At 43.0% G+C, this 27,810-nt stretch overlaps 1 protein-coding gene across 14 annotated transcripts in view; it reads right to left on the bottom strand.

Moving 5' to 3' along the window:
* The window catches only part of NCOR2 (nuclear receptor corepressor 2), a 1,213,077-nt gene that overhangs the window by 375,376 nt on the left and 809,891 nt on the right, over positions 1 to 27,810 (bottom strand). For 12 of the 14 annotated variants that reach the window (XM_085635706.1, XM_085635715.1, XM_085635711.1 and 9 more), the window contains 2 exons: positions 19,161 to 19,288; positions 4,234 to 4,403 (listed from right to left, as the gene is read on the bottom strand). In XM_085635706.1, coding sequence (XP_085491832.1) covers positions 4,234 to 4,403; positions 19,161 to 19,288 — 298 coding nt within the window. The remainder of the gene's footprint in view (positions 1 to 4,233; positions 4,404 to 19,160; positions 19,289 to 27,810) is intronic. The other 2 variants (XM_085635707.1, XM_085635720.1) reach the window with 1 other exon arrangement.

The raw sequence follows: 27,810 nt of genomic DNA, 5'->3' as shown, positions 1-27,810 counted from the left end.
ACTTGGACATCCCAAGAGAAGCCCATAGATTTCATCCAAGTGAGGCAACAGAACCCCCCACTGGTGCAGACGTCCCCACCCAAGCAATTAGTAGTATACAACATGGTTGCAGCAATAAACCCATTTTTTGGTTATCTTCCGTAATGTATTTTGGTCTAAGATCTTAACACTGTGCCTACAGAGTCAATTCTAGTATAAAGAACTTATTTTACAATTATGTCTCTCCAAATGGATGAGAACAGTCAACAAATGAGAAAGCGAGACCTTATGTCCAAACCAAAAAGCGCAAAAACTCAGCCCAGTAAGTGATTAATCAAATTATTGGTTTAGTATAATTTGATTAATCACTTACTGGGCTGATACTTCTTTTTGCATCCTTTCGAAAATCTCCCATTTATATAATTTTTCTATGTAGTATATGTCCATGTATTTTGTGAAATGTTTTGTGACATGTAAATATTTCAATGTGTGTGCACTTCTAAGTCCTAAATATTAGTTCAAAAGAACTATTCTGTGTGTATGTAAATATATATCACAATAAGTTTGCACTGATCTTTAAAAAAAACATATAAAAAGAATATCGTTGCATATAAAACAAGAGTTTTTGCGCTTTTTGTTTTGGACACAAGGTCTCGCTTTCTCATTTGTTGACTGTTCTCATCTATTTGGAGAGACATAATTGTAAAATAAGTTCTTTAGATTATCAAGAGTGGCAGAACCACTGTTTCACATATACTAGTAATCCCCAGGTTCTGCACTAGACGGGGCTACCCCATTGTTTTATATCGTTTACAAAGTCAATTCAGCACCAAAATAAATTCACCAGTACATTCACTTGCTTTAAGTTGTGATAGATATTTTTGAAGTGAAAAGTCTAAAGGGTGCCCGAAGTCTTGCACTGACACAAAGAAAAAATGCCACTGGAAAAAGGTATTCGAATAAATTGGGACACAACCAACGTGATAAATCCGATAATCCGTAAGCCGTTATAAAGAACAAAATGAAACCTTTTGAATGAGACGAAGAAAATAAAGTACTAAGATATAAAAGAAAAAAAAGGCATTGTACAACATTTTTCAATGGTAAATCTCAGAGTTATTGGACAGCCCTGGAGACAGTCAATTGTCTAAACAACACCTCACGCACAGCAGGCTGGGAGCGTGTACAGACTTCATGATGTCAAGCAGCGGAGACTCAATATTCACCCCCCACCCGGAGCCAAAGGAAAACTAAGCACCCCAAGATACTCCTTTGCAATAGGCAGTATAATTAACAGCATCTACGCATGTACTAAAACATATTGCAACTACTGTGCTGTGTAAAATAACAGCAAAAATAATTATGAAAGCAATTCTAAAAATATTAACACTGTAACAACATCACCAACGTTATCACATATAATGAGGACAATAATATTATAAACACTAATACTAATAGAACTACTGCTATCACTTTTTTATTTGATTTTTGTAGCAGTTTTTTTAGCTCATCAAGCCGCTCATTGAGTTCGCACTTCCACCATTTAGATAATCTACGGCTGACTGGTTCACTGCCCTCTTTGTCCTTTAAGGCCTATCCACGGCTGTAGAGTATCGTTATCATAATGGTGCGCATCAGCTTCCATTATCACCAAAACTTCTACAAAAACTCCAATCTCGACTAGGTTCCATCAAAAACCCTCTGTGGCAGCTTCTAGTTTCATGGAATGCTTTACAATAAGATAAACAGGTCAATTTGCCAGCTAATAGTTAGAGGGCGAAATCCGATAAGCTCTGAAATACTTCTACAACCAGGTAACCAAGAAGGGTCAATCAGTCTACACAACATATCCAGGAGCACAAAGTACAAATCTAAAATGTCAGTAGCCCACTGTGCTGCCCTATTGCCTTTTTTGCTGAAGATTTACCACAAAGACGACTGTGTAGGTCCTGTGAGACAGTGACACTGGTTAAAATGTAGAGGATTTTTGTGAATAAGAGTAGTAACAGAGGCAGAAACTTCCAAGGGATTCATCAACTTAGATAGGTTTTCCCAGATACATATGTCAAAATAATTCACAAATATTCAACTTTCGATTTAAAAGAAATAAGAAAAAAACTCATTATTTCTATATGACCATAGTAGACATAGTTTGATCATTCAATTTTAAAAGCATCTCGTATAAAAAAGCAACCAGTTCAGCGGTCTTTTCACTCTCAAATACCTAACAAAATTATTTCCCTATCAATCAGCAAGCACATACATAAATTTCAGTTCAACTATCTACTTTTCCGGTCAGAATTCTTCAGCTCGTCCAGTGCAATAGCATACTTCTCTATTACAAATACTTTCATCAGTGGCTGGTGGGACCACCTGAAACACTGGATTCAATCAACATCCCTTTTACCACCAGTCATTAAGTTATGGACACTTGTCCCAGGAAAGCCCAGCAGCATTTTGTTCTTCCATTGTCAATGAAACGCGTACCCAATCCAACCAGGTGATCGTACTGGCACACAGACGTACCCTACAATAGTGGCCTCATAGTTGAAGAAACACAAAGATAAATACTCTTCTTCACAGACACAATCTGCTAAAATGAATTCATTAGATGTCACCGGGTAGCACTGTATGAGGTTAATTTGGCGAACACCATCAGTCATTTGCTCAATCTGTGGTAACATGACCTCTAAAACTGAAATACGATTTCATAAAATGGTGGGCTACTTATAGCTTCCAAGGGAGTCTTAAGTGGGATATCTCAACAATAGGATTAAAGTGACAGCCAGAAATGCACAACTGAGAACGTTGGAGCAGGAAGCTACTTACATTATCTGGCAAATTTACTATGTAGATTTACATTGCTTCCTTTTGGTAGACTTGCTAAAATGTTCATCATCAATACATTTCCTGTGAGGATAAATCATTATCCAAGACATAGTTTGACTTGCTTCTTCACAGATTTATAGGCAGCATTCTCCAGAAGATGAGGAGTTATCACATATCACCCAATTTTATCAGGGGTTTTCCGTCCTGTGTCTTTCAGAAAGTCCCATGTAATTATAAATTTAAAAATTCCCAAATGACGCAAAAGCTTTACTGAGAGGTTGATTCAGGTTACCTCAATAAAGAAGTTTCATAAGGGATAATTATACATTCTATTACTTAGGCCAGATCACAATAAGAATGCATCATCTCCTTGTGCCATATTCTTGTCAGGGTGGATGAAATATTTAGGAGTTTGAACTCTTTCCCTAAAGCTGCACTTACAACCTCACAGAGGTAAATGAAAAGTGTTGCTGCTCTACTAGTTTGTATCAGAAACATGTATTTCAGTTCCCAATTCTGAAGAGGCCCTACGCAACGGCATACCAATGAACGACAAATATGTGCAGATAATCGTGGCTAACAAAAAAGTTCTAGTAATAAATTATATGTATGTTGTTTTTCATAAAAAATGCTGATGGCATTTTCGAATGATGCAAATTGTAGATGTCACTATGACTTAAAGAAATTACACTAATTTTAGCAAAATTAGCTGGATAAGAGGAAAAATCCTTCTGCTGGGAGATAATTCCAAAAAAGACAAAAGGTCTGCACCAGACAGCGCTCTTACTGCAAAGAGGGTTTACGTGTCACAGATTAGCCTGAATCTAGTTTCAATGATACTTCAATTTCCAATAAAGAAATGTTTTTAGGGAGACCTTTGACATGGGAATCTCCTTCGCACACATCTCAAGCTAAAATACTTTTTTCCCCTTTTGGTTGTATATTGTGGTAGCGGTTATCGACACCCGCTGCTTAGCACCATGGAACAATTGCCATGTTTATTAAGTGGAAGGCGCTGCCTGTTGTTTTTTGGAGGTATCAGTCTATTTAGAATTCAAACCAACTTTCTTGTTGGAGACAGATGCTCTAGGAGGGACTCACACCTGCAAAATTACTAGAATCACTTGGAAAATAACAATTGAAAAATAAAACTATGGTAATCAAATTACCAATAAGCTACAAGCTTCAAGGAATTTTCTAAAACTGAAATAAGATGTGAAACTCAATTGTCATGTACACAATTTTACAGAATTGATAGTCCTATATACGACATTGCGAATGGCAATCATGCAGAAGGGAATGGATACTTATTTCTACATATAGAAACATAAAAAGAATAACTGTATTTCACTTGCAACTTTTCTACTTTTAACTCAAACCGAATACAAATCATCAAGATGAGGCATGTGCCACAGAGATACATACCTTGATCTGCATTTGGCTGGGGGGCAGCGGATTCTTCGTTGGCCTCATTGGCCATGGACCGAGTGATGCGCCCTTTACGCCGGCCCTGGCTGTTGGCCGTTTTCCTGCCCTTTGAGGTCACCGCTTCCTTCTCATCGTTATCCTCCCCGGATGTCTCATCATTCTTTTCCCTGTAGGCAGCAAAAAAAATACAAAATTAAAAACTGCAAACGGAGCCATTCGCCTGCTTGCTTATCGGTTTTGCAGATGCTTGCAAATCCAACTCATAGCTAGCTCCGAAAAAACTGACAAAACTGGTTTTAATGAAAGGTCTTCCAAATTTATCATAAGCTCATCCTAATTTATCTTCTTGACGGGGACCTGCTGGCGAATGTCTGGACAGACCATACTTAAATAAGGAAGCCAGATGTTCCTTACGATCCCGGCATTTAAGCTCCTTAGACACCCCAAACTCGGTTTGCAGAGGTAGCTCCTTGCAGATGTGAACTGAAGAGAGGACTTTGTCTTGGCCACTGAACTGAGCACTGAGTGTGTACAAGTTTCCTTCAATAGGAGTATCCCAACTTGATGCCGTCAATTTGAAAATTGAAGTTTGATGCTTCGATGTATGCCGCATTTGCACTTTGGAAGGTCAATATAGGAATTCCGGATATGGTACCAAGGAAATACAGACTATCATATACCAGTGGTAGCTCGCAGAGGTAACGCTGTGGGGCGGTGAGGGAGGAGCGGCGGGGGAGGGGCTGGGTAGGGTGGTAATGGAGTCAGATATATGACGGCAAAGGTGAACGGAAATAAATAAATACCTCCCGTCGTATGTCGGACTCCACTACCTCTCCCACCCAGCCCCTCCCCCGCCCCGCCTCATCACCCCACAGCATTACATCTGCGAACCACCACTGTCATATACCCTTGCAAACATGACAAACCAGTCTTATTGGTAATTTTACAGCCTTGAGCAAGTCCCAGTTAGAATGAACCACAAGGGGTGCAACACCTGACTGTTACTATGTCTGCCATGGATTCTGAAACTACAAATAAGGCAACACTAAGAAACATTTGAGATTTGAACTGCACCCCCCACCCCCGTACCAGCCCTGATACACTTACACCCCCGCTGCTACTCAGCCATATTTTATTACAATTGTTCAGTTTTAGTTTTGAGAGAATTACCAACATTTGAAGGGAAGAGGAGGACATGGAACCTAGATTTTCTAATCCATTTGACAGGATTTACATGGTAAATTGGTGAGAGACATGCACATCTTCCACCAGCAAGGAAAATAGCTTGGGGGCTTGGTTGGAGAGGCTGAAAATGCTTTGCCGTGGGGCAGTTTGGGCCTCGAAATGCAAAGAGTGCAAACAATATCCCTCCGGCTAAGAGCCTCTGTCATTAAGACAGCACCACTACTGGAAGAGAAATCCATACCAGGTGGCAGAATCCATAAAACCAAGTCGCAAACAGATAATTCCCCTTTACAAAACCAAACATAGCCGGAAAATGGTGGCACATACCGCTCAAACATTAAATCTTATTTCGGGAATCAGCAATGTACATCAGAGGCAGTGATTTACACTGGTTATGCGTGGGCACTTAACACTCAGGTGATGATAAATTAATGGTTTGTGCTGCAAAGGCCAGGTTGCGCCCTTGAAAGATACATGTTTTTTTGACCACTGGTTGCAAACTTGTATCCTTGGTTTTTGTTTTGCACTTGTAAATATTAGACACTGTATTCAGCAAGCTCCATTTTTACCACCAGAAGTAATTTAAACAGCCTTAATGGCCAACACATAGCCCCAAGGCTAAAAAAAAAAAAAAGTGTGATACAAAACTGCTAGCTTTGTGCACCCCAGTAAAGTACCAGTGTGTTTGTGGCACCAGTGGTGCCGGCAGAATGACCTATATCAGGAGGTCCAGTGCATCTATACTGGCATTAAACAAGGGCTAATAATTTAAATGTAAAAGAGAATGGTGTGTCCGTTCAATGGGCGTAGCTGCATACCTTGGATAGAAAACGAATTGAGTTTCTACTGAACTCAGAAAACCCCTCCTCCCTTGAGGGTCAGCGGTAAGAGGGCTGAACGCTATTAGGATAATAGTGTGTACACTGGCTACAACAAAGCGCCTAGTCAATGATAATTCAGCCTTTGGCCTTTCTCAAGACAGTGGTGGGAGCATAAAACCCACATCCATGGACCCATGGGGATGGGAGAACTTTCTACGGCCAGTAGGTCGCAAGCAGGTTCAGAGAGGCTGGCACAAGGGATACAAGCAGAGCACATGCAAATATTACATGCTCGGGCTCTGGTCAACAGAAGGGCTGTGTGTAAAATTGCGCTCTGCTCGCAGGATTGCAAAATTTATCCTAATCTGTGCTCTGCAGAGTTTTTTCCGCGCTCACGCTTACCAATGTTAATTCGGCGAGCGAGGAAAATCTTACTCCAGACCACCTCGCGGCAAGATTTTTCAATGCGGGCGCTCACGGATGGCCACTACCGTTCCCAATGAGAAAGCTTCCGGTCGCGTTGATGAAGCTGCCGAACGAGCAGAACATCTACTCAAGTGGCAGAAAGAAGTAGCGCCCACCTGTGCTGCGCGCATGGTGCAGTTCCAGCTGATTTACCAGTGCAGGATCCAGTGTTGCAAATCAGTGCGAACTGCGTGACCCAATACACTCCCATTGCTTGCGGAAACTCCATGTAGCGCAGGAGGGTTTTTTGGTCATTCGCGGAGTTCTGCATTGTGGAACTCTGCCCAGGCCTAGTCAACAGGACAACATCAGGACTCCTATTCTAGGCATTGGTAGTGAATTTCCCAATATCATTAACAACTATAATGGACCACTAGTAGCCAGTGTTTAATATGCCTGGACGTAGGCAAAAAGTGTTTAAACAGTGTCACTCTAGCCTCCTATGCGGCACGCGGGTACAGAAAGGTCAGTTCTTGTTTACCTATTGTTCAGTATCTCTGGTCAGTGGGGGAGTAATCTTTAGATGCGTGGTATAACTTTGGTGAGGCCTTGTTCACAAATGTACAGATTAACTGAAGAGCAAGTTCAGCTCGTTTAAAGCTCAATACACACTTTGAGAAATATTAACCTGTAAGAGGACACTTGCTGATAATAGCTTGGCATCACTGTTTCATAGTTAACTTGCATGACCCTTTCTCAATTACAGAAGCAGTTAAGTACTTATAATATACTCAATATATTTAAAAAAATATATATACCGCTTCTTTTTACCTTTATTCAAACTCTTCCTCAGTTGATTTGCAAGATTATTCCAGTCTTTTTATCACTGAAAAATGTGTAGAACTGATAACACGTATCAGGTAAAAGAGCCTTCATAAAAATACATAAATAAAATAATAGTTCAAGATAGCAAAACTTGAGTAAATAAAGATAAAAAATAAAACATTTAAACTAAGGAATCTCTACTATCTTATAGAAGAGGAAAACACAATATGTGTGACATTACCTCGCTTCGGACTCACGAGGTAAAACCTTTTTCAAAATCTTTGTATGTCACTATGTTTCATTGCGTGTTACATTTATGAATCAATGGACATTTCATGTTTGCTATAATTTGTGCCTTTGTAAGGCACTAGCAAAGAGAGGCCCTCTTCCTATTTTGGTTTTCATGTGATCTCATTAAATTGATTACAAATTTTGGAGTATTCCTGGATCATGAGCCATTTCTTGAAATGTCATGCTGTGTTCTGCAAAAATCTAAATTTAAAGTTAATTAAAAAGCATATCACTAGAAAACATAGGCGGGTCAACTAGTCAGAATATGTGTCACTAATAATATTAATTCACCCGCACATAACTGCTTTAAATACTGCCCGAAGGACAATACACAACCTTTACACTCTTATCTGGAGAAGGGTTGTGTAATTGCGAACTACTGCCAAGGGTCACTTTTAATCAACATAGTTCTTGCAGTTTGGCACTTATGCAGAATTTACTAGCATATCTGAAAAAAACACATGACTGCGCGTTCTTCTATATGCTTTACAAAGGAAGCAGGCAGGTTTATCTAAAAGCCTGGCATGATGGAATTTAACAGGGGTTCAAAAAACCCTTCGTAAAATGTGCGCCCCGGATTAAATCAAGTGAGGTAATGTAAAGAGGTGGTGTGGGTAAAAGTATTTTTTTGCCTGCCCGCTTTTTCTACGTTTACAAACCTTGCACTTTCCTTGCAGTAAAGATTCTTGCAAAATCAATTTTTAGAGAGGAATTTTCTTGCCAAAACTTGAGGGGAGTTTTACTAATTTAACTTCCTTGAAATCAAGTTTTTCTGATATTTTTCCTCACACTTATTTAGAAACCTGGTCAAAATGCTCAAAACAAATACAAAGAACCTATGGAGTAAACTCGCACAATACCAGTAAATCTCTTGCTTATGAATTTCCATGTCTTGCTCCAGGATTAATCGTGATATTGGAGCACAAACCCCTCTTGCCATAGCAGATCCATGCCTCGTCTTTCTTACTTTGTGATACGTAACACTAGTGCAGTGACCAGCCCTCATCCCTTCCATATGCCACTGCAAGATTGGGCCCAATTGTTTCTGCAGTGTGGCACATATTTTGCTCAGTGTGTTCGGATTCGAAAATTCAATAACCAGCACGCCATCAAAGAACTGTATACCGATACCTGGACTCAGGTGAAAATAGGAGATGGTAGTTGTGTAACAAAGAAAATAGGTACTCACAATAGATTAAAACAGGGGTAGAGGTTAGCCCCAAGCCTCTTTAACCCCTTCGCTGTGGCGCGAATTCCGCCGCAGAACTGGAGGGGTTGGGGGGGGTTTGCGGCGCCGCCATGCTCATGACGGAACCACGCCGTCATGAGTCACGGGCAAGCTGTGCTCATGACGGCGTGGTTCCGTCATGACTCCACCCACTTGCACTAATCGCCCGGACAGGCGGGGAATCAGCGCCGCGTGGGCGGAGCGGCCGCCAACGGCCGCAGCATGACGGAACCACTCCGTCATGAGCACACGGCGCCCGTGGCTCATGACGGAGTGGCTCCGTCAGAAGCATGCAAGGGGTTAATCTGTATTTAGCTGCTCTTGACGAAGCACTTACTGGAGTAAACAGCCATCCACCCTTGTTAGCCACATAAGAAATTAGGTGCTTACAGTATGCCGACGACACAGTGCTTTTCAGCCAAAGCCAATAGGGCTACAACGCAGTATGAGCACACTAGCGTATTATATGGAACGGCATGGATTAGAATTAAATCTATCTAAAACAAAGGTAGTGCGGTTAGTGGATGCCAAATTCAAAAAACACGCGTGTTTTTTGGACTGGAAAAAAAGTCGAGATTACTGCCTCATACAAATACCAGGGGTTTAAAATCGAGAGAAAACTGAGTTATGAAAATCAGTCTCTAGCAATGAGGGCTAAAGCGCAAAGTCTTATCTATGGCTTCAATTTATTAAAAAAGAAATTAAGCTGTCCACCTTACAGCCATCTATTATCTGTTATGTCGGCACAGCTAATGCCCTCTGTCACATATGGTAGTGAAATTATGAGGGGTCGTGAAATCGCAATCCTAAACAGTATCCAAACAAAGGTTTATAAAAATGTCTTCCTCATACAGCAAGCAGCATCACCGGCTCAAGTCCGTTGGTTTGACCAATCAAATACATCGGAGTAAAAGTGCTTTGATTAAATTACGTGGACGGCTTAGAGCAGCCACAATTGATTCTATTGAGAATTTGTGCTGGAAAGAAATATAAGCTCAGAGAGAGAAGAAAACACAAGGTTCCTGGGGCTGTTACTTAGCACAAGTTATTGAGGATCTTTGTGTTCAAGAAATTTGGAACTCAGGCATGGGGAAACAGGCCTTAAACAAAGCATTAAATCGGTCTACAAAAATCCTGTCTAACATAACAGATGAAAACAGCTTGTTACAAAGACGTCATGCCTGGACGGTGATTAATTCATATGGCAGCAGGAAACCGCATGTTTAGTTATCAGCACATTTCTCAAAAATCTTAAAGAAACAATTTATGAATTTACGCTTTGGTATGTGGGAAATAAAGGATTTGATCCCCTCCTGGAAACACCATTACCAAAATCAAGACTGCAGATTGTGCAACTACAAACATGAATCCCTATCACATATTCTCTGTACATGTCCTAAGTTATTAAAAGAAAGAAAGATACTTGTGAAAGAAATATTCATTAATATGAACATACGAACATGCAGGGAAGTTGTAACCACCTGGTTGGGTGGGTCTTCGATTCCGCTGGTCTGCAGGGGGGTTAAATTCATAAATTTGTATCTAAAGGAATTAGGAAGAATTGTAGAAGAAAACCAAATAATTTAATATACAGTTTTATGATGATGGTTTTTAAGATGAGGATGATGTTATGGTGCAGCACTTTTTGGACAGGTCTTGGATTTTACGAAGTGTAGCACAATGAATGAAGATTCTATTCTTTTTTATAAATGTTCTTTTTTTATATTTAGGATGCTTTAAGTAATGTAATGATATTATATAGTGTAATGGTTTTAAGAGACCGAACATTTGAATAAATTTGACTTTGACAATAACCTGCAAGCTTCAGAATTGTTGCAATTTAACAAATCGTTGACATTAATGGACAGCACTCCTCCCAGTTGATGCATGCCTGCATATGGTCATTTAAGAAGCTGAATTGATTTACTTATCTTGATTTTCAGATTTCCCTAACTAGATATTTATATTGTGCCAGATTTGTATTTTTATGCGTTATCCCCGGTTAGAGAACGTTTTTCTGGCTTCCTTCAGGACTGTATCTGATATGTGGGGACAGTAGATGAGAGTGGCCTATAAGCTCCAGAGCTGGATCAGTACTTCTTCCTGTTTCTAACAGGGCTTAAAGGAGTTTGCTTACGGCCTCACACAAGAAAGATTTCAGTCAATAGTCGCCTTTAGGTAGGATTTGATGTCTAGCAGGTTGAACACCCTGGAGTTTTTACTTGCATCAACTTAAATGCCTAGTCAGCGTACCGCCAGTTGAGTGAGGATGCTTAGTGATTAAGCTCAACGTTTCTTCGAAGAAAGTGTGACTGTAAGAACGTTGACCCTCCCTCGTCGAAGGAAAAAAAAGTTAAGAACTAAATATATCAATACCCATCGATGATTTAGCCTGTCGGGTCGTAAGCATAAAGTCTATGAATGGAAGTATAATGATGGAGTAGGGATAATTCCCAACTGGTCTGACCCAGAAAAGATGAGGCAATCCATAGAGATCCTTGAAATACTGGTCCTGATGAAAGACTCAGTATCTTCTAAGAAGGTTAAAACATCTAGACAGCGAGGAAGGATACTTGGGTAATTGGACCCAAATAGTGTCCGCATTTAACACTGCCATGGTAATATTCTGATAATAAAGTTTGTTGCAGGTATGCCTCAGGCAGCATTTTAACTATATACTGCTAGGATCCCTTGAAATATCTGTAAGTGCGCCCTGGAAGAGATCAGGTTGAAGCCCGTAGTGGAAGTATTAGAGTCCATTGTGAAAACAGTATGATGAAGCATGCCTCCAGAACTTACTGAAGGGTGATAATCTTATAGTAAAAATCACTCAAGTGCTGGTACCCCCCACATGGATTGCACTTGTAGGGGACTTCTGCTTTTGATTTATATACCGTCAGCGTTTTAGACATTTTAAAGGACAGGAACGTTGAGTTTCAAATTTGCTGAGCAACATAAAAACAAATATCAAGGAAAAAGACAGCATTCTGGTCCTAAAAATTATTAATGGGCAGCCAATTTCAAGGTTTCTCCTTAAGATATCCTGTAATATTTTGGGGGGGGGGTAACCATTCTTCACCCAAAGCCTTGACTTTCTCCAGTTAATCTTTCATATTTAGTGCATTGTTAACTTCGAGGTCTTATTGGAAAACTATTTCTAAACACCTTAAGGGGCCACTTTGCCATTTCAACCATTACCTTTGACCAGAACAAAGATAGTTAAGGTTTATGAGCTTCAACACACTTTTTGTTTGGTCAGGTGCACCCAGAAATCCTTACATAGCATGGCACAGGCTCAAAATGTCTGGAACACACCGCTCCTGCCTAGAAAAATATATCATATCATCTGTGGTATATGCTGCCAGATTTTTTTTTTTACAATCCCTTGTTTTGTGCCTCGGATTTTTTTTTTTGAACTGCACATAAAAAGAGCTCAGAAGTTATTAACAAAATAACTGGTAGCAATGTGAACGTTAGACAAGGTTTCCTACCCCATCTTGACCCAATGCCTACACAACATTGGAATCCAAAGACACACACTCTGATGGATTTGCTCCTTACAGGACAGGACCTAGTCAGACAGCCTGACACCGTACACCTTGGACACCCACAACCTCATCTGCAGAGTTCCACAAGGAACCACCCTGAGCCGGACCCTCTACAACGCATACACGACCCCTCTAGCCAGCATCATGCGCCCTCAAAACATCAACGTCTTTTCCTACGCTGATGACAGACAACTCATTTTCCCCCTCACTGACAAAACACCCAGTATCCAGATCAAGTTCAATGAATGCACAATTGAAATCAATTGAAATTGAAACTGAAGCGGTCCACAGACAAGACTGAAAAAAGAATCTTCGTGAAGAGCACTTCACTGTGGGACTCCATCTGCCAGCCAACAGGGTTAGGACCGACACCTCAGGATCGTCATCAACAGCAAACTCGTCCTGACCTTCCATGTCAATGCCAAATTATGTTTCCATACCCTGAAGATGCTGGCTCCCTATCAGCACCCGGAAAATTCAGTCAGTCAGTCAGTCAGTGTCAGTCAGTCAGTCAGTCTCTCTCTCTCTCTTCTCCCCTCCTCCCCCCCCCCCAAAGGAGCTCCACTGGTTCCCCACACACAAATGAAAACAATTCAAACTCTTCACCCAGACTTTCAAGGCACCATAACACTAGCCCAAATATCTCAACTATCGCCTCTGCTTTCACAAACCTGGTAGACACCGCTGTCGTCCAGGCTCGCACATCCCACACATATGGAAAACCAATTATAGCGGTCAAGCCTTTTCCTACAATGTTCCTAAAGCGTGGAACTTCTTGCCATTACACAAAAGGGCCTCTTCCTCACATCTTGAATTTCGCAAGAACCTGAAGTCCTGGCGCTTTTCAGGAAGTCAAATAAGGCACTAGGTTTGGCTGCACTCACACCTGCTCAGCGCCAGGGTATCCTCTAGGGTGACCGTGCGCTCTACAAATGTGCATCACGCAGCATAACCGCTTATAAGGTAAACAGTGTTTTTAAACAAATCTTTGTTGTTGGTTTGAAACTATGTGTTGCATCAACTGACTGGGTGCTGGAAATGCAGTATATAGGATTTAGTAAAAACCTGCTAAGTTATTAGTTATAAATTAAGGAACCTTTGTTTTACTGTGTCTTTTTGCTCAATTACTACTCTGCCACATCGTTCCTTACATTTGAAATGCTATGCCCACACATGGCCTGCCGTGTTGGCTTCTTCAAGGATGCTTGCCCTTTGCTGGATGGTCTTATTTGTCTGCTCTATAGAAATGTATAGAAACAGAGAGAGGGCTAATATACATACTGCAGGTGTTCAGGGTTAGCCAAAAATTCAGTTATGTCAGAATTTTGACTTCTACTCGAGGCAGGTTACTTTTTTTAGGATTACATTTTTGTTAGCCAAAATTCCAATGTCAAAAGGAAGGGTTAAGTGAGACTATTGCTCAACTGAAACTTGCACAAAGATTTCTTACCTCCTTTTCACTACATTAGCATCAGCAATCATGCTGAGATTAAGATGCCGTTTCGGGTGTAAGGGCCAAATTAAAGCTCCTAAGTGTTCAATAAACCGGTACATCATCAGAGGCAATCTTCGGTTCTATGGCTTTGTTCGCGACTACGTGATACAAGTTTCAACTTCAATAGATAAGTCTACACAACTGTAGAATGTAAGAGAGTAAATTCTCTCTCAGACCACATTGCATCCTACAGAGATCAGTAGGTTTCACTAGATATTTTACTGCCTTGTTTGTGCTAGACAGATGGAAGGTAGACGAATTGTTCATCTGTAATTGGGTCCATAAAGGGAATTAAGTCCTTGGCTAGTAACATCATTGTCCACATAGGTACATTATAAATTGTTCATCAGACGTAGGTGCAGATATTTTCATCTAGAGTACCAGTGACCTAACAGAGGTGCACACACAATCACCAACCTGCACCATAGCGATGCTGTCAATCCCATCTAATCCAGAACCCTGACCTCAACGACCATTTCATGCAGTGTCTACAATTCCATATACACATCTTTAAACATCTATGGTATACTACCATTGCTGCACCCGAACTTAACACATCTAAGAATGTATTCACTTGGAAGAGAAACCAAAACAGGGATCTACTCATTTACTTAAACATTTGACATAGTTAATCCTATCTGCAGCTTAGCTTGAACCATGTAACTGCATTTCTTATACTGGAGGTGCCACATTTATACAAGCATAAGAATTCGTGACCCTAAAAATATAACCTGGATTTTTTAAAATCAGTATAGTCACAAGACTTGCCATATAGTCGGTCAACCTACGTGAAAAGTCAAAACATGTCTTGATCAAAATAGGTCTACACTTTTGATTGCGCAATAAAGTAGATTAACGCTTACTTCAAATGTTTCGATATGGCGTCAGTATCATTATTGATATTAAAAGTATGGATTCGTTTGCCGACCTTGTGAAGTGTTGAACAGTCACTTTGCTCAATTCACAGATTTGAAACGATCGCTGCTCGTATATAATCTAGCTTTTATTAATTTTTTGGAGAGAAGGTTTTTTTATGGGAATAAACAATGGACTATACTAAGCTCCTGTTGTTAGCGACAGCACATCTATAAACGGGAATAAAGATAAATTGTCTTTATTATATCGGTGGATGCTATTTATATTGTATGATTAGCGTGTTGTGAGTTTCTGTTGGAAATACCCTTACTGCAGCTCAGACTTGTATTCAAATTATATTGCTTCCTCATCAGATTACATACGGTGCTCATAACTCTGATTATAGGCCGCAATAACTCTGTAAATAGTATGCTTTCCCTACGGTCGTATTTTTAATACAGTAGGGTCATTTAGGGCGACTGGGAACTCAACCCCTTTGGTAAAGGTAACAGATTCAGAATTCACCTGCTTTTCATTCGGGTTTCTTGGAGAAGTCTTTTGAGATGTAACTGGTTTGACCCTTACAGTGAAGCTAGTTGAGTTTGTCGATTAAGGGCTTCCGGGCCTAAAATTTCACAATAATGGGCCGCGGGTTGTTCTTGCATTTCATGTGTCGTAAGGTCTAGTGCTCCAGTCTGTGCACTCTTTGGTCTACTTGGAAATCTCTGCATTCTTTTGTCTGGTAGGTGGTTTGTTACTCTTCCAGCAGGAGGTCATTGCACTCTGTAATCTAGACGCTGGTCTGGTAGGTCAACTAAGTCTTCTTTGGTCTGTTAGGAGGTCTGTACCCTCTTCAGTCCAGCAGGTGGATTATACGTTCATTGGTCCAGATGTGCTTGTTGTTCTAGTAGGAGGTCTGTGCAATCTCGAGTCTATATGGTAGGCGGTTTGTACGTTCTTCGGTTCAGTAGGTCACTGATGTGCTTGTTGGAGATCTATGCAATCTTGAGTCTATATAGCAGGCGGTTTGTACGCTCCTTGGTCTAGCACAGTGGTTCTTAACCTTTTGACTTCTGTGGACCCCCTCTGAATCATTACTGGAATCCAGGGACCCCCACTGAGACATTATAGAAAATTGGGGATCATCAGCCTAAGCAGTTTCAATGTTTTGAACTTCAAATACAAAACAATACACAAGTATACACGAAACAAATGCTCCAATATTGAAATATTTCGTTTAATTCATATTCAAATATAGAAAAAGTTTTTTAATTCTCAATATTGCTTCCTTTTTGCAAATACTTCATTAATCGTAAAGTATTATTTTTAATATTATTTAATATGGTAAAAGTCATGCACCCCCTGAGCAGGCCTAGCTGACCCCCGGAGGTTCGCAGACCACAGGTTAAGAACCACTGGTTTAGCAGCTCATCTAGACGTCCTTCCTCTAGTAAGTGGTTTGGGGGTTCCATGGTCTAGTAGGTCATCTATGTGCTTTTTGGAATTGTATGTGGTCTATGACCTCTTTGGATCTGTATGTGGCAGGATCACACTTCAGATTTTAAAGGCTTGTTTGCGTAGTAATTGTAGAATTTGCAAGATTTTCAACTTAAGAAAAGTCTCACATTACTTTGTTACTTACGGCAATCCCAAAGAGAAGGAGGTGACACCTATGACTAAGGTACTTTAAATTTACCAGCTAGTCCCTTTTGTTCCACCAATGGCTTCTCATAGGAGACCTGTTCTAGTCCAGCCACTGGTCTCTCATTACGCTCCACTTTGTAAAACAAGGGAGGCTGGTACATATCAGTGAAATCTCAGTTTTAATTTTAGCTGATATCTTGTTGTCTTGAAAGTGGTCTTTCACAGTTTTTGTTTCTACAAGGAAAGCGCCCAGCATCCAGATCTTTGGGTATCATGACATATAGTGTGTGAGATAAGAACCCCTCTCACCCCTACGGACCACGCACGCAAACTCGGCACCATACTGGACTCCTCGCTCTAAATGAACCACAAAATTAACGCAGTATCCTCATCCTGTTTAGACACGCTCCGCCTACTTCAAAAGACATTCAGATGGATCCCCAAAGAATCCAGAAAGACGGTCACTCACGCACTCATCACAAACAGACTGGACTATGGCAACGCACTCTATGCCGGCGTCACCCAGTAACAGCTTAGGAAACTATAGAACATCGAAAACGCCGCAGCCAGACTGGTCCTCGACATCCCTCACCACAGCCACTTAACACAACACCACCTACAACACCACTGGCTCCCAATCAACAAGAGAATCACCTTCAAGCTCCTCACAAATCTCTCCACAAATCTCTCCACTACGCAGGACCAAAATATCTGAACCCACCAGAAAACTCTGCTCTGAGCAACTCTCCCTGGCCTCCGTCCCAACGATCCACAAGACCAAAAGCAGAAGAAGAACCTTCTACTACCTCGCCGCCAAGACCTGGAACACCCTGCCCCTCCACCTCAGGAAATATGCGACACTGACCCAATTCAGGAAGGACCTCAAGACCTGGCTCTTCGAATGAATCGCCACACCCAGACGGATTAACAGCCAGCCACCCACTCGTGGGTGAGTAGCTGCGCTATAGAAACCCCTGATCGATTGAGGTGACAGCTCAGTTTTTTTAGCGTTTTTGCATCTAAATACTCGGCAATCATAACTATCTCTTCTCATCTTTGGATGTTTTTTGGTACCACACCTGCGTGTCACAGTACAAGGCGACAGAAGAAGTTTTGATACTGAATCTCTGAATGCCCGCTCATTGAAGATACTGGGAATATAACGCACCTGGAACATAATGCAAACAAGATGTGCTCCAGGATGGCATTCTGACCAGCAGCGGATCCCGCTGCAGCTATGACTGCACAGTCAGCTGTGTTTGATTATTATCCACAAATATCTCATGGAATGCCAGCCTCAGCAATCTGCACAGTGGCTTCCATGATCAGGCAAACTGGTTGTTACTTTGGCACTAGCTAATCCAGCCGTTGAAGACATTGTAGTAACATACCTGGGGTTCTTAATGAGCACACCAAGTGAATTCTGATGGTTCTGCATCAAAGCAAAAACTGGCGCTCTAGGTGCTTCAGGTGGCCAGTTTTTTTTGCAAATTACTCTGCTATTCTCCTCTAGATCTTTTTTTCTTAGAGCCTAGTTGCATGTCCTACTTCTTTGAGTAAGATATTTTTTAAATTTCTAAGAATTCTCAAGATTGTGAGAAATTGTTTCTTGGAGTTTATTAATTGTGCATATTAAGTTACTCTTAAAGCCAAATATTACAAGTTCAGTCTATTAGTCAATTGCTGTGTAGTACAATGAATCAGCGGTGTGCTGATCTTCTGATGTTCACTGTTCATTCATTCATCGCAGGGACTCCCATTTAAATGACATTAGAGTACTATCCTCCTAGAATTCTCACCCAGTTATAAACCTTCCGCTCACATTTTCTACCTTTCTACCAACTTGGTTTCCTTTGCATTTTTACTCCTTGTATTTCACCGCAATTTAAAACTGACCTCCGATTTTTGGGAAGCATAAGTTAACGAGCCCATAAGAAACATTGCGGCTAAGGTAGCACATGTCGTATTCTGGTGGTCGCACTAAGGAGTCCATAGACGCTCGCTAGCCCATGGCCATCCTCGCTCTGTACACCTCGTTTTGCCTAAGAGGCACTGGGGCAGCGTCCACCCTCAGACGCATGATCAGACCAATCCCCAGTAGCGACTAATGGTGTTATGCACACACTTTCCTTAGGTGACCGCAACCGTCTTCCAGGGCATCTGAGGTCAACTTACACTTGCTTACACCAATATTTCTGTAAAGCACGTGCTCGCTTACACGCGGACAGTCAAGAAAAAAAAGATGATGGCGCATGGGGAACGCGGATGAATGCCAGATAAGCGGTCATTTGGTGTTAGTCCATTCACCAAGCAGGATCGCCTGATACAACCATAAAGCTCCTACCGGACTTATAATTTTATATTTTTTATTTGCTAAACGATAGAGAAAGTGTCAGGTCCACATAGAAGAGATGCCATCTTCAAAGGCTGCAAGCTATGCCAGTCTACATACACAAGGAAAAATTGTCACAAATAATCAAACCAGAGTGAAAATAATCTTTGAAGAGATTGTCTAGGGCCCATCTGCTAATAGGCTCAGAAGGTCCCCATCATCTGCCATAGGTCAGAGACGATCACGGCCTGGAGGCCAGGCGCGTGGACACGCGAAGACGCGAATGCTCACTTACTTGCTCAGCTCTTCCTTGTCATTTTCTGGCTCTGGCTTCTCTTCCTCCTGCTCTACTTCCTTCTCCTTCTCTTTCTCCTTCTCATCCTTTTCCTCCTGTGCGCTGCGCGGCATCTGCTGCTGTTGCTGCTGGTAAAAGCAAAAAACAGTACAACGCTGTGACGCAAGATTTAAACAGAGCAAAGCACACTTGATAATAATACTGCTCTTGAGCCGGTCAATGGGATACTCTGCACCAGGGCTGACTTTCAACAGCAGGTCACTGTGCCCTCACGTCTCGCGATACTACCATCTTTCAGGCTATCGCGCCTACTGCCATTTTGCATTTGCAACAAATTTTTTATTTCTAAGTTGTGCCGTAAAATGTTGTAAGTTAAGCTAAAAACCAGGAGCACGACCTGCCATATACCCACTTGGGTAAAAGCCCCCCAGAACAGTTTCAATCATGAAGGCAGAACAAGGACAGCGGAACTGGGATTCTGTACGTTTAGTAACTGTAAATGTGTGGTTTAATGGTGTATTATCAAAGCAAACGTTGTTTTTTAAAAAATTATCTGCAATATTTTCTCAGACTTTACATCACATTTAGACACATGCCCCGACCTCCTGCAGGAATAGCCTTTTTTATTTACATCTACAACAAAGAAATCGCAATTTGCTCTTCAGAGGTATCGGTTATTTTATCGATGACCAGCTCCTTTGGCACTGGTCACCAGTCGGAAGCTCTTCCATCAGCCACGCTTCTGCTTTTAGATTTCGGTCACTGCCTCCTTAAATCGACAGCACTAACACAAGTATAAAAAGCTTCAAACACCTTATTTTTATCTGGTCCTCTCAACTGGCATCACAGTTTTATTTCTATATACTGCCTTCTTTTATTCAATTAGCTCTCTCAATATATATGCCAGGACAGTGAAAGCAAACGCGGCCCAATACAACAGGTTATTTGTTAAACGTAGCACTAATACACGTGCATTTACCTGTGCATTTGTACAGTGCAATGGTCAGGTTTCAGATTACCACAATAGAGTAAAAATAACTTTGGGAAATGATGCTTACTGCTTAACAAATTGCATGTTTCCATCAGTTTACAGAAGAAGACAACCGCTCTTTACGCCCAATTTAAAATAATTTTATCCCACAGCATGGATTTAACCTCTTGGTCTCCGTTTCGGTTACACATCTTGGTTTTAACATCTAAACATGAAAACTCAGCAAGGTGTAAAAGGGAAAAGAGGGAACATGAGGCATTCTAGGCTTGGCCTCTCCCACGCTCAAAGATTTCATACTATATTCTATCATATCTCCATGTTATACACTGCGGATCTGCACACACACACACACACAAACATATATATACAAGGTCAAGTGAGGTGACTGATACGCATCATGACATGTAAAGAGCAACAATAAAATATAGCACCAACAACATGGGAGGGAGGGATGGCTGAAGGGAGGGGTGGCTGAAGGGAGGGGTGGCTGAAGGGAGGGATGGCTGAAGGGAGGGAGGGCACACACAGGGTCATGGGGTTGCCCAGCTGAAGGTGCTAGCTGAAACGTGTTGGGTGTTGCTACACTGTAAAGTAAAAAAAAAAAAAAAAAAAAACATAAAATTGAGCATCCAGAAAGCGTGTCGCCTTCGTGGGGAGAATGCAGCTGGATCATTTGAAAATGAAGGTTGTTGAGGATATATATATATGAAGTGAGTGGGGGGGGGGGGGGGGGGGGCATGTGAATCCCCCCTCCACACGGCAATATAAAAATGAACAAAAACTAAGCCGGCATAACCGACCCTCATGCTCTGCCAGTGTTCGCTTTAAGTATGAGCCCTTTTCATTTGATATTACCATTTGATGGGCATCTTCCCAAAATAAAGTTATGATTTTATATTGCCCATACAGCTGTTTATTTTTGTTCAGGACGAGTTTTGTTTGCAAGCCAAAGTTGGTGAAAAACCAGAATGATGGAGCATTCTTTTTAAAAAGTTTGAGCAGCTCAACGCATCCATTGGTGGACCGATGAGTCAATGATTTAGATTGACGGGTATTTGACATGGAGTTTACTGCATTGCTTTTCAAGCGGAGAAGGACTATGCAGTGTCCCAAGACTGTTACACTAGGCCATGGCATAAACTTTCACAGTAACAGAAGAGCATGTGTTTAATAATACTTAAAATTGTATACTTTGGTTCCTCAGAACAGGTTTTATGCTGCTATTTACTCGCAGGAGTACAATATCTCTACAGTTGCAATGTGGGCAGACAGTGTGAGGGTCCACAGAAGATTAGGGTCCACAGAAGATTAAAGCGCTCAGCTTTTCATCTTCCCTTATACATTCTGTCCCTAGCTATGTTCACAGTGAGTCCTAAGCTCTTCTCTTCCGATAGTTAAGAGGCAACGATTCAATATTTAAAAAGAGAAGCATTGGAAACCTTTTTCCTCAAATATTCCGCTACCTCCTTGGGGTAACTGGCATTGTCTTGAATAATGCAAAATAGGTTGGTGACATCGGTCTCTGGTTGCTTGTGTTCCTGTTCAGGGAGGACCTGGCCTGGTAGTTTGGAATAAACTGTTCCTATTGGAGAAGGGTCAAGACTGATTTGCATATGGCTGGGTTCCAAACATAGGAGGCATGATGAGCGGAAAAAAAAGATGGGCTGGAATGCTACCCTAAGCGATTGCCAGTGGTTAGACTATTCGCAAACATTCCTCCCGTCATTGTGTGTTTAATGTAACACCCTAAATGGCCATGGGTATGTCCAGACATGGGTCCCGTGCTCGCTGGGCCACTGGAACCAAGTTGCACCCAACTGAGGGTCCCAAATAGGCAAAACCCGGCCTCAGGCTGCTACTGTTCCGGTTCAGGAAGGACCAGGGCAGAGAGTTCGGGCTGGACTGTTGTGATTGGAGCAGGGTCAAGACTGATTTGCATTTGGCTGGGCATAAAGTCAGGTGGGCATGGTGGGTAAAAGAACGATGGGTTGGAATGCTATCCAGAGCTATAGACACTGGTTGGACTATTTGCTAGCATTCATCTGTTCACCTTTTGTGTGTTTGACATCTTTATTTCACCACCACAACCGGAAGTGGTTCAGTTCCTGCACTTTTTAAACATTTCCGAGCAAGTCGGCTTCAAGTTTGTCAGCAAAATTATTTTAAAACATTTTTAACCTGATCCACTTGGTTTACTACCCATGCAGTTAGGAAAATGGCCACTTGCTCGTTTTTTAGGTCTCGCCTGACGCAGCGCATTCGCTGGTCTGGCGAGACTTTGAGAGGGCTCCAAAAAGTGCTACCAGGCCAGCCTAGAGCTACAGTGCATGTGCGTGGGCGTGCGTGGGCGCGCACGCCGCGCTTGACAGCGATTACTTTCACTTTCGCAGCCGCTTTGATGTGTGATCGTGATTACTTTCGCGGCCGCAGGGCCGCTTTGCATAGCCAATAGGCCTCGCTTTTGGGACCTTATAAGTTTAGTTATGCAATTGTTGCATGGCTAAACACTTATAAGGTCCCAAAGGAGAGACCTATTGACTATGCCAATGCTTGTTTCTATTGCAACATTTTAAGCTAAAGTTTTCTCCAATGTGTAAACTTAGAAGTGCTTGTAATTTCAAGTAAGTTGCTTGTGTGACTGTGTGTGTAAATTCCTGCACCTTCCCACAGCCCCGGATCTCATCTTTCCTGTAGTAATTAGCGAGCCCCGACACCCCTAATCAGAAGGAAATAATAAACAACTGATGGCATGGAAAGAGTTCTGGAAACGTTTCTTTTATTTGCAGACCGACGAGCACTAATTACAACCCTGTTTTCGTTCTTGCAGTAAGATGCCGTCTGAAACGCAAAGCCACAAAAGCTAGGGGGCAAGTAAACTGGGACTCACAGCTGGGATCGATTACCATGTCTAATGAAGTCAAGGGTTTGCTGTGTGATTACTAGAAGCACTGGCTTAAGACAGGATCTCCCCTTAGTTTTCATATAAGAAATCCAGCGGTGCCGCCGGGCGTTAGATCTCAGGCTGCCTGAATCTTTCATGGATTCCACGCTGCACAATGTGCCTCTCGTCTCTGCCTTGTAAATCTCTGGAGCTAACAAAGGACCAAGGTGACACAGGCAGAGGCAGCCTTACTGGGATTCGAACCCGTGTCAGGAAATTCACTGTATTAGGAGCTGAGCTTATGGAGCTGTATTGACATACATCGGCGCTAGATGCGCCTGGATGCATTCCAACTGCTCCAATACAGGGCTGTAGATTCTAGTGGCTCCATAACTACAGAGCCCCCTTCAATGCCCTCGTGAAACTCATCTCAGGATCCCTCCCAGAGCCCTACGCACCAAAACAGCCTACATGACCGGCATTCAAACTTACTGCACACCCTGCAAACAGTGCCCCCCACCAGGTAGGGAAAAGTCATGATGCAAACTATGTTAAAACACAAATTGGTCCAAACTGGTGGTCGGTCTGCCATGGCGGTCACCCACCTCCAAACTCAATTTTAAGCACCATCAAAGCAGCACACCACCTTCTAAGTTTCAGAAAATTTAAATTAGACAAGACCAACCTTCCAATACATGAACAACTAGTCACCAACCACTTCCACTCATCGCACTGGGCTAACCAGCATCATTCTTTGTTACATGTACCAGCTGCTTCTCTCCCCCTCACACTACAGACCACCTCTCCAACGCTTCTCCAACCTGCAATATCAAACACCACATGCAACCAGCCACCCTAGCGGCTACTCTCCTCCATCACCCCCACAGACAAACGGTCTGCTACCAGCAACATCATAGTTACCACCTCCAACCTGTCGTATCGCCGTGCCTGACCTGTACTGTAACTTCAGGGTCGGCATGGCCGGAACGGGAAGGGGTGGAGCAGAGGAATGTAGCGTCAGAAAGGGATTAGCCTGAAAGAATAAAGACGTGTTTATCCCTACCGCGCCTCTGTTTCATTTCGGCGTGCGACCTGAAACCTGGCGACGAAGGTGGGATGCGGAGACACCCCCTTCTGATCGGCGCACTCAGGAAACGCCGACCGAGCGCTGCAGTGCAGTTTTCACCGTCTATGTGAGCGCGTGTGGTGGTTCCGGTCTACACTCCTGCCTGCAGTAGAGGATCCAGTGCCAAGGCCGCCAGCAGCCTGAAAATAGAAAAACCCCAGAAGCTCAGACAGAATGAATGTCGTGTGGAGCTGGGGTAAGCCCATTGATTTTCATCATTCTAGCTGATATGCAGAGGTCGCATTCGGCTGCCATCTTGAAGTCAAACATTCCCGGCCCCTTACTATTGAGGGTATCATTCCTGCGCCCTCCCGAACCTTTGTTGCTGACCTCCGGAAACAGCATAGGTCCTAAATGGAAGGGCTGGATAGAAGATTTTGAAGACTTTATGAAGGGCTCACAAGTTAGTGACCCTGACCAACAACTCATAGCCTTACGAAACTTGGTGGGCAAAGATATCAGACAAATCATCAAAGAACTATACCTGGCCAATGCTGCGTCATACACAGACATGAAAGAAGCAGTAAACAAGAAGTTTCTCCACAAGCGAAATCTAGACTACGAACGCTACACCTTCAACCTTGCGTCTCAAGAACGAGATGAGTCCATGGGCAACTTAATTTCTCGCCTCAAGCGTTTAGCCCACTACTGTGAATTTGACAATTTTAACACTGAAGACACGCTTCATTTACGATTCATTGAGGGGTGCCAATCAGAGTCACTATGCCATCATTTGCTGAAAAAACATTACTCACTCGACGACATTGAGGAGCTTACATGAATAAACGACCAAGCAAAGAGCATGCGAAACAGATGGAAGCCAGTAAGACAGAGAAACGGGAACAAGCATTCCGAATACACTCTCAAACAGCTTCAACACGTCGACCAGATCATCGGAAACCTGAAAAGTTCACAAGCTCGCCCGCAGCGGAAACAAGAGCAGGAACACCCAAAAGCAACCGCCGCAGTGCTATCGCTGTGGCCAGGACTACCCTCCCACAGGCCCCAGCCATCGGACAACAGTGCCACCGATGCGGGAAGGACAATCACTTTGAAGAAGCTTGCCAGACCCGTCGTAAGGAAGTTGGGCCGACCAAGCGAAGCACAGGATCACGCCACCACATGAGGGCAGTCAGTGCAAGGGAGAAGAGACAGCTCGTCGAGATCCAGCACCCAGTCACAAGGTTCATATCGATCCAGACGATCAATTTCAAGAGAATTGTCCGCCCTCACTTCCATATCACAAGACAGTGATGAATATGTGTGCATGGTAGCGGACCCAGATCTACTAACGAAGTACCCCCAATTACACATTCAAATGGGAAATCACTCTGCCAAGTTCGTCTTAGATACTGGACCGTCACTCAACTACATCTGCGCAACAAAGTACAAGAGAATGAACCCGAAGCCTAAGTTAGAACCAGCCTGCGCGTCTACACGTGGATGTCCAAAGCACCGCTGCCGTGCTTAGGACAATTTCGTACGTCGTTGACTTACAAACACAGGACAGTTCATGCCCAAATTCATGTGATAGAAGGCCCTGAAGCAGCTGACTGCCTTCTCAGCCTACCTACAGCAGAACGTCTGAAGCTAGTAGAGATTCTGTATAGAGTTGACGACTCACCTGATATAATCAGCAAGTTCCCAAACTATTCTCTGGCCTAGGAAAATTAGCCCACATCAAAGTCAAATTGCACATCAATGAACAAGTGACACCTATAGCTCAGCATCATAGGAAGGTACCATTCCATCTCCAACAAGCAGTGGATGATGACCTCCAAGACCTGCTGAGAGCGGACATCATAGAAAGGTCAATAGGGCCTACTGCATGGGTGTCGCCAGTAGTAGCTGTGCCCAAACGAGGACAAGACAACAAAGTACGCTTGTGTGTAGACATTTGAGCCCCGAACACAGCCATTGAACGGGAGCGGCATCCAGGACTCCACATCAGCGACATGATCACTCGCCTGAACGGAGCTCCAGTCTTCTCGAAACTGGACCTCAACAAGGGGTACCACCAGCTCGAACTTCACGAGAAGTTTAGGTACATCACCACGTTCACTACACACCAAGGGCTTTTCAGATACAAGCACCTTAATTTTGGAATCTCTTCAGCAGCAGATATCTTTCAAGAGGCAGTCCGGTGAGTAATCCAACACATTACAAACTCCTTTAATTACAGCAACGACATCCTCGTGTTTGGCGAAACACGCAAGGATCATGACAAAGCATTGGATCGCGTGTGTCATGCCCTTCTCAACGCCAATCTCACGCTCAACCGAGGCAAATGTGAATTCCACAAATCGACTCTCAAATTCTATGGTCACATCTTCTCCAAAGATGGCATGAGACCCGATCCTGAAAAGGTCTTGGCACTTGCTGACACGCCACAACCCCATGACGTTCACGACATTCGATCCTTCTTGGGCATGGCCAGCTACTGTGCACGGTACATCAAAGACTATGCGACCATCAGCTATCCGCTGCGAGAACTCACAAGACAAGGCCAAAGCTTTCACTGGTCAACCAAATGCAAACAAGCCTTCAATGAAATCAAAACAGCTGTGGGCTCTGATATCAACTTAGCGTACTTCAACCCTCGAAGAAAGACCGAGATCACAGTGGACGCTAGCCCCATCGGACTTGGCGCCATTCTAGCTCAGTATGATGACAAGGGAGACCAATGCCACGTCGTGGCATATGCCAGTCGCTGCCTCACTGACACACGTACAGCCTGAAAAAGAAAGCCTGGCGGTTGTGTGGACGTGCAAGCATTTCCATCTGTTCGTCTATGGGAAGCACTTCAAACTCATAACTGATCACCAAGCTTCGATAACCATATTCGGCAACCCTCGAGCGAAGATGCCTCTGTGGATTGAGCGGTGGGGAATCTGCCTGCAAGACTACACATACACCATCATTCACAAACCGGGGAAGGCGAGAAACCCGGCGGATTACATAACGCAACATCTCCAAGCTTTGACTCGGACGTGCGGTTCATTAGCTGAAGAATACCTCCACTTCGTCATCTATCAGGCACGCCCACCTGCCGTCCCACTGGACGCCATTATAGAAGCCACTGCCAAAGACGCCACGCTCCAAAACATCATGCAGCGTATCCGCACAGACACCTGGAGGAAACGCAGACTAACGACGCCATCAACATGCAAGAACTCATATCGTTCAGGCACGTCAAGGACGATCTCACGATCAGCGCCAATGGATTACTATTGAGAGACAGGAGAATTGTCATTCCTCACCAATTGAGGCAAGGAACTGTCAATCTAGCACACAAAGGTTACAGAGGTGTAGTGGCCACAAAGAAAGCGTTGCGAGAGCGAGTCTGGTTCCCGTCCCTCGACCAGATGGTAGGAGCCACACTCCAAGACTGCCCGCAATGCCAATTGGTAGGGCAAGACGAACCACAATCCCCGCTGCAAATCTCTGACCTCTCAGACAGTGTGTGGCAGCAAGTAGCTGTTCACTTCTTCAGTCCGCTGAAATCTGGAAAGTACATCATCATCATCATGATGGATGAATATTCCAGATTCCCCATTGCACACCAAATCTCAACCACAAAGTCAACCGCCGTCATACCAGTCATCGACAAAGCGTTTGCAGCGTGGGGAATTCCCACAGTAGTAAAGACAGA

Source organism: Triturus cristatus, chromosome 11 (genome assembly GCF_964204655.1).
Source record: "Triturus cristatus chromosome 11, aTriCri1.1, whole genome shotgun sequence".
NCBI classification, from domain to species: domain Eukaryota; kingdom Metazoa; phylum Chordata; class Amphibia; order Caudata; family Salamandridae; genus Triturus; species Triturus cristatus.
Note: the sequence above shows the minus strand (reverse complement) of the source record. Positions and strands in the feature narration are given on the sequence as shown.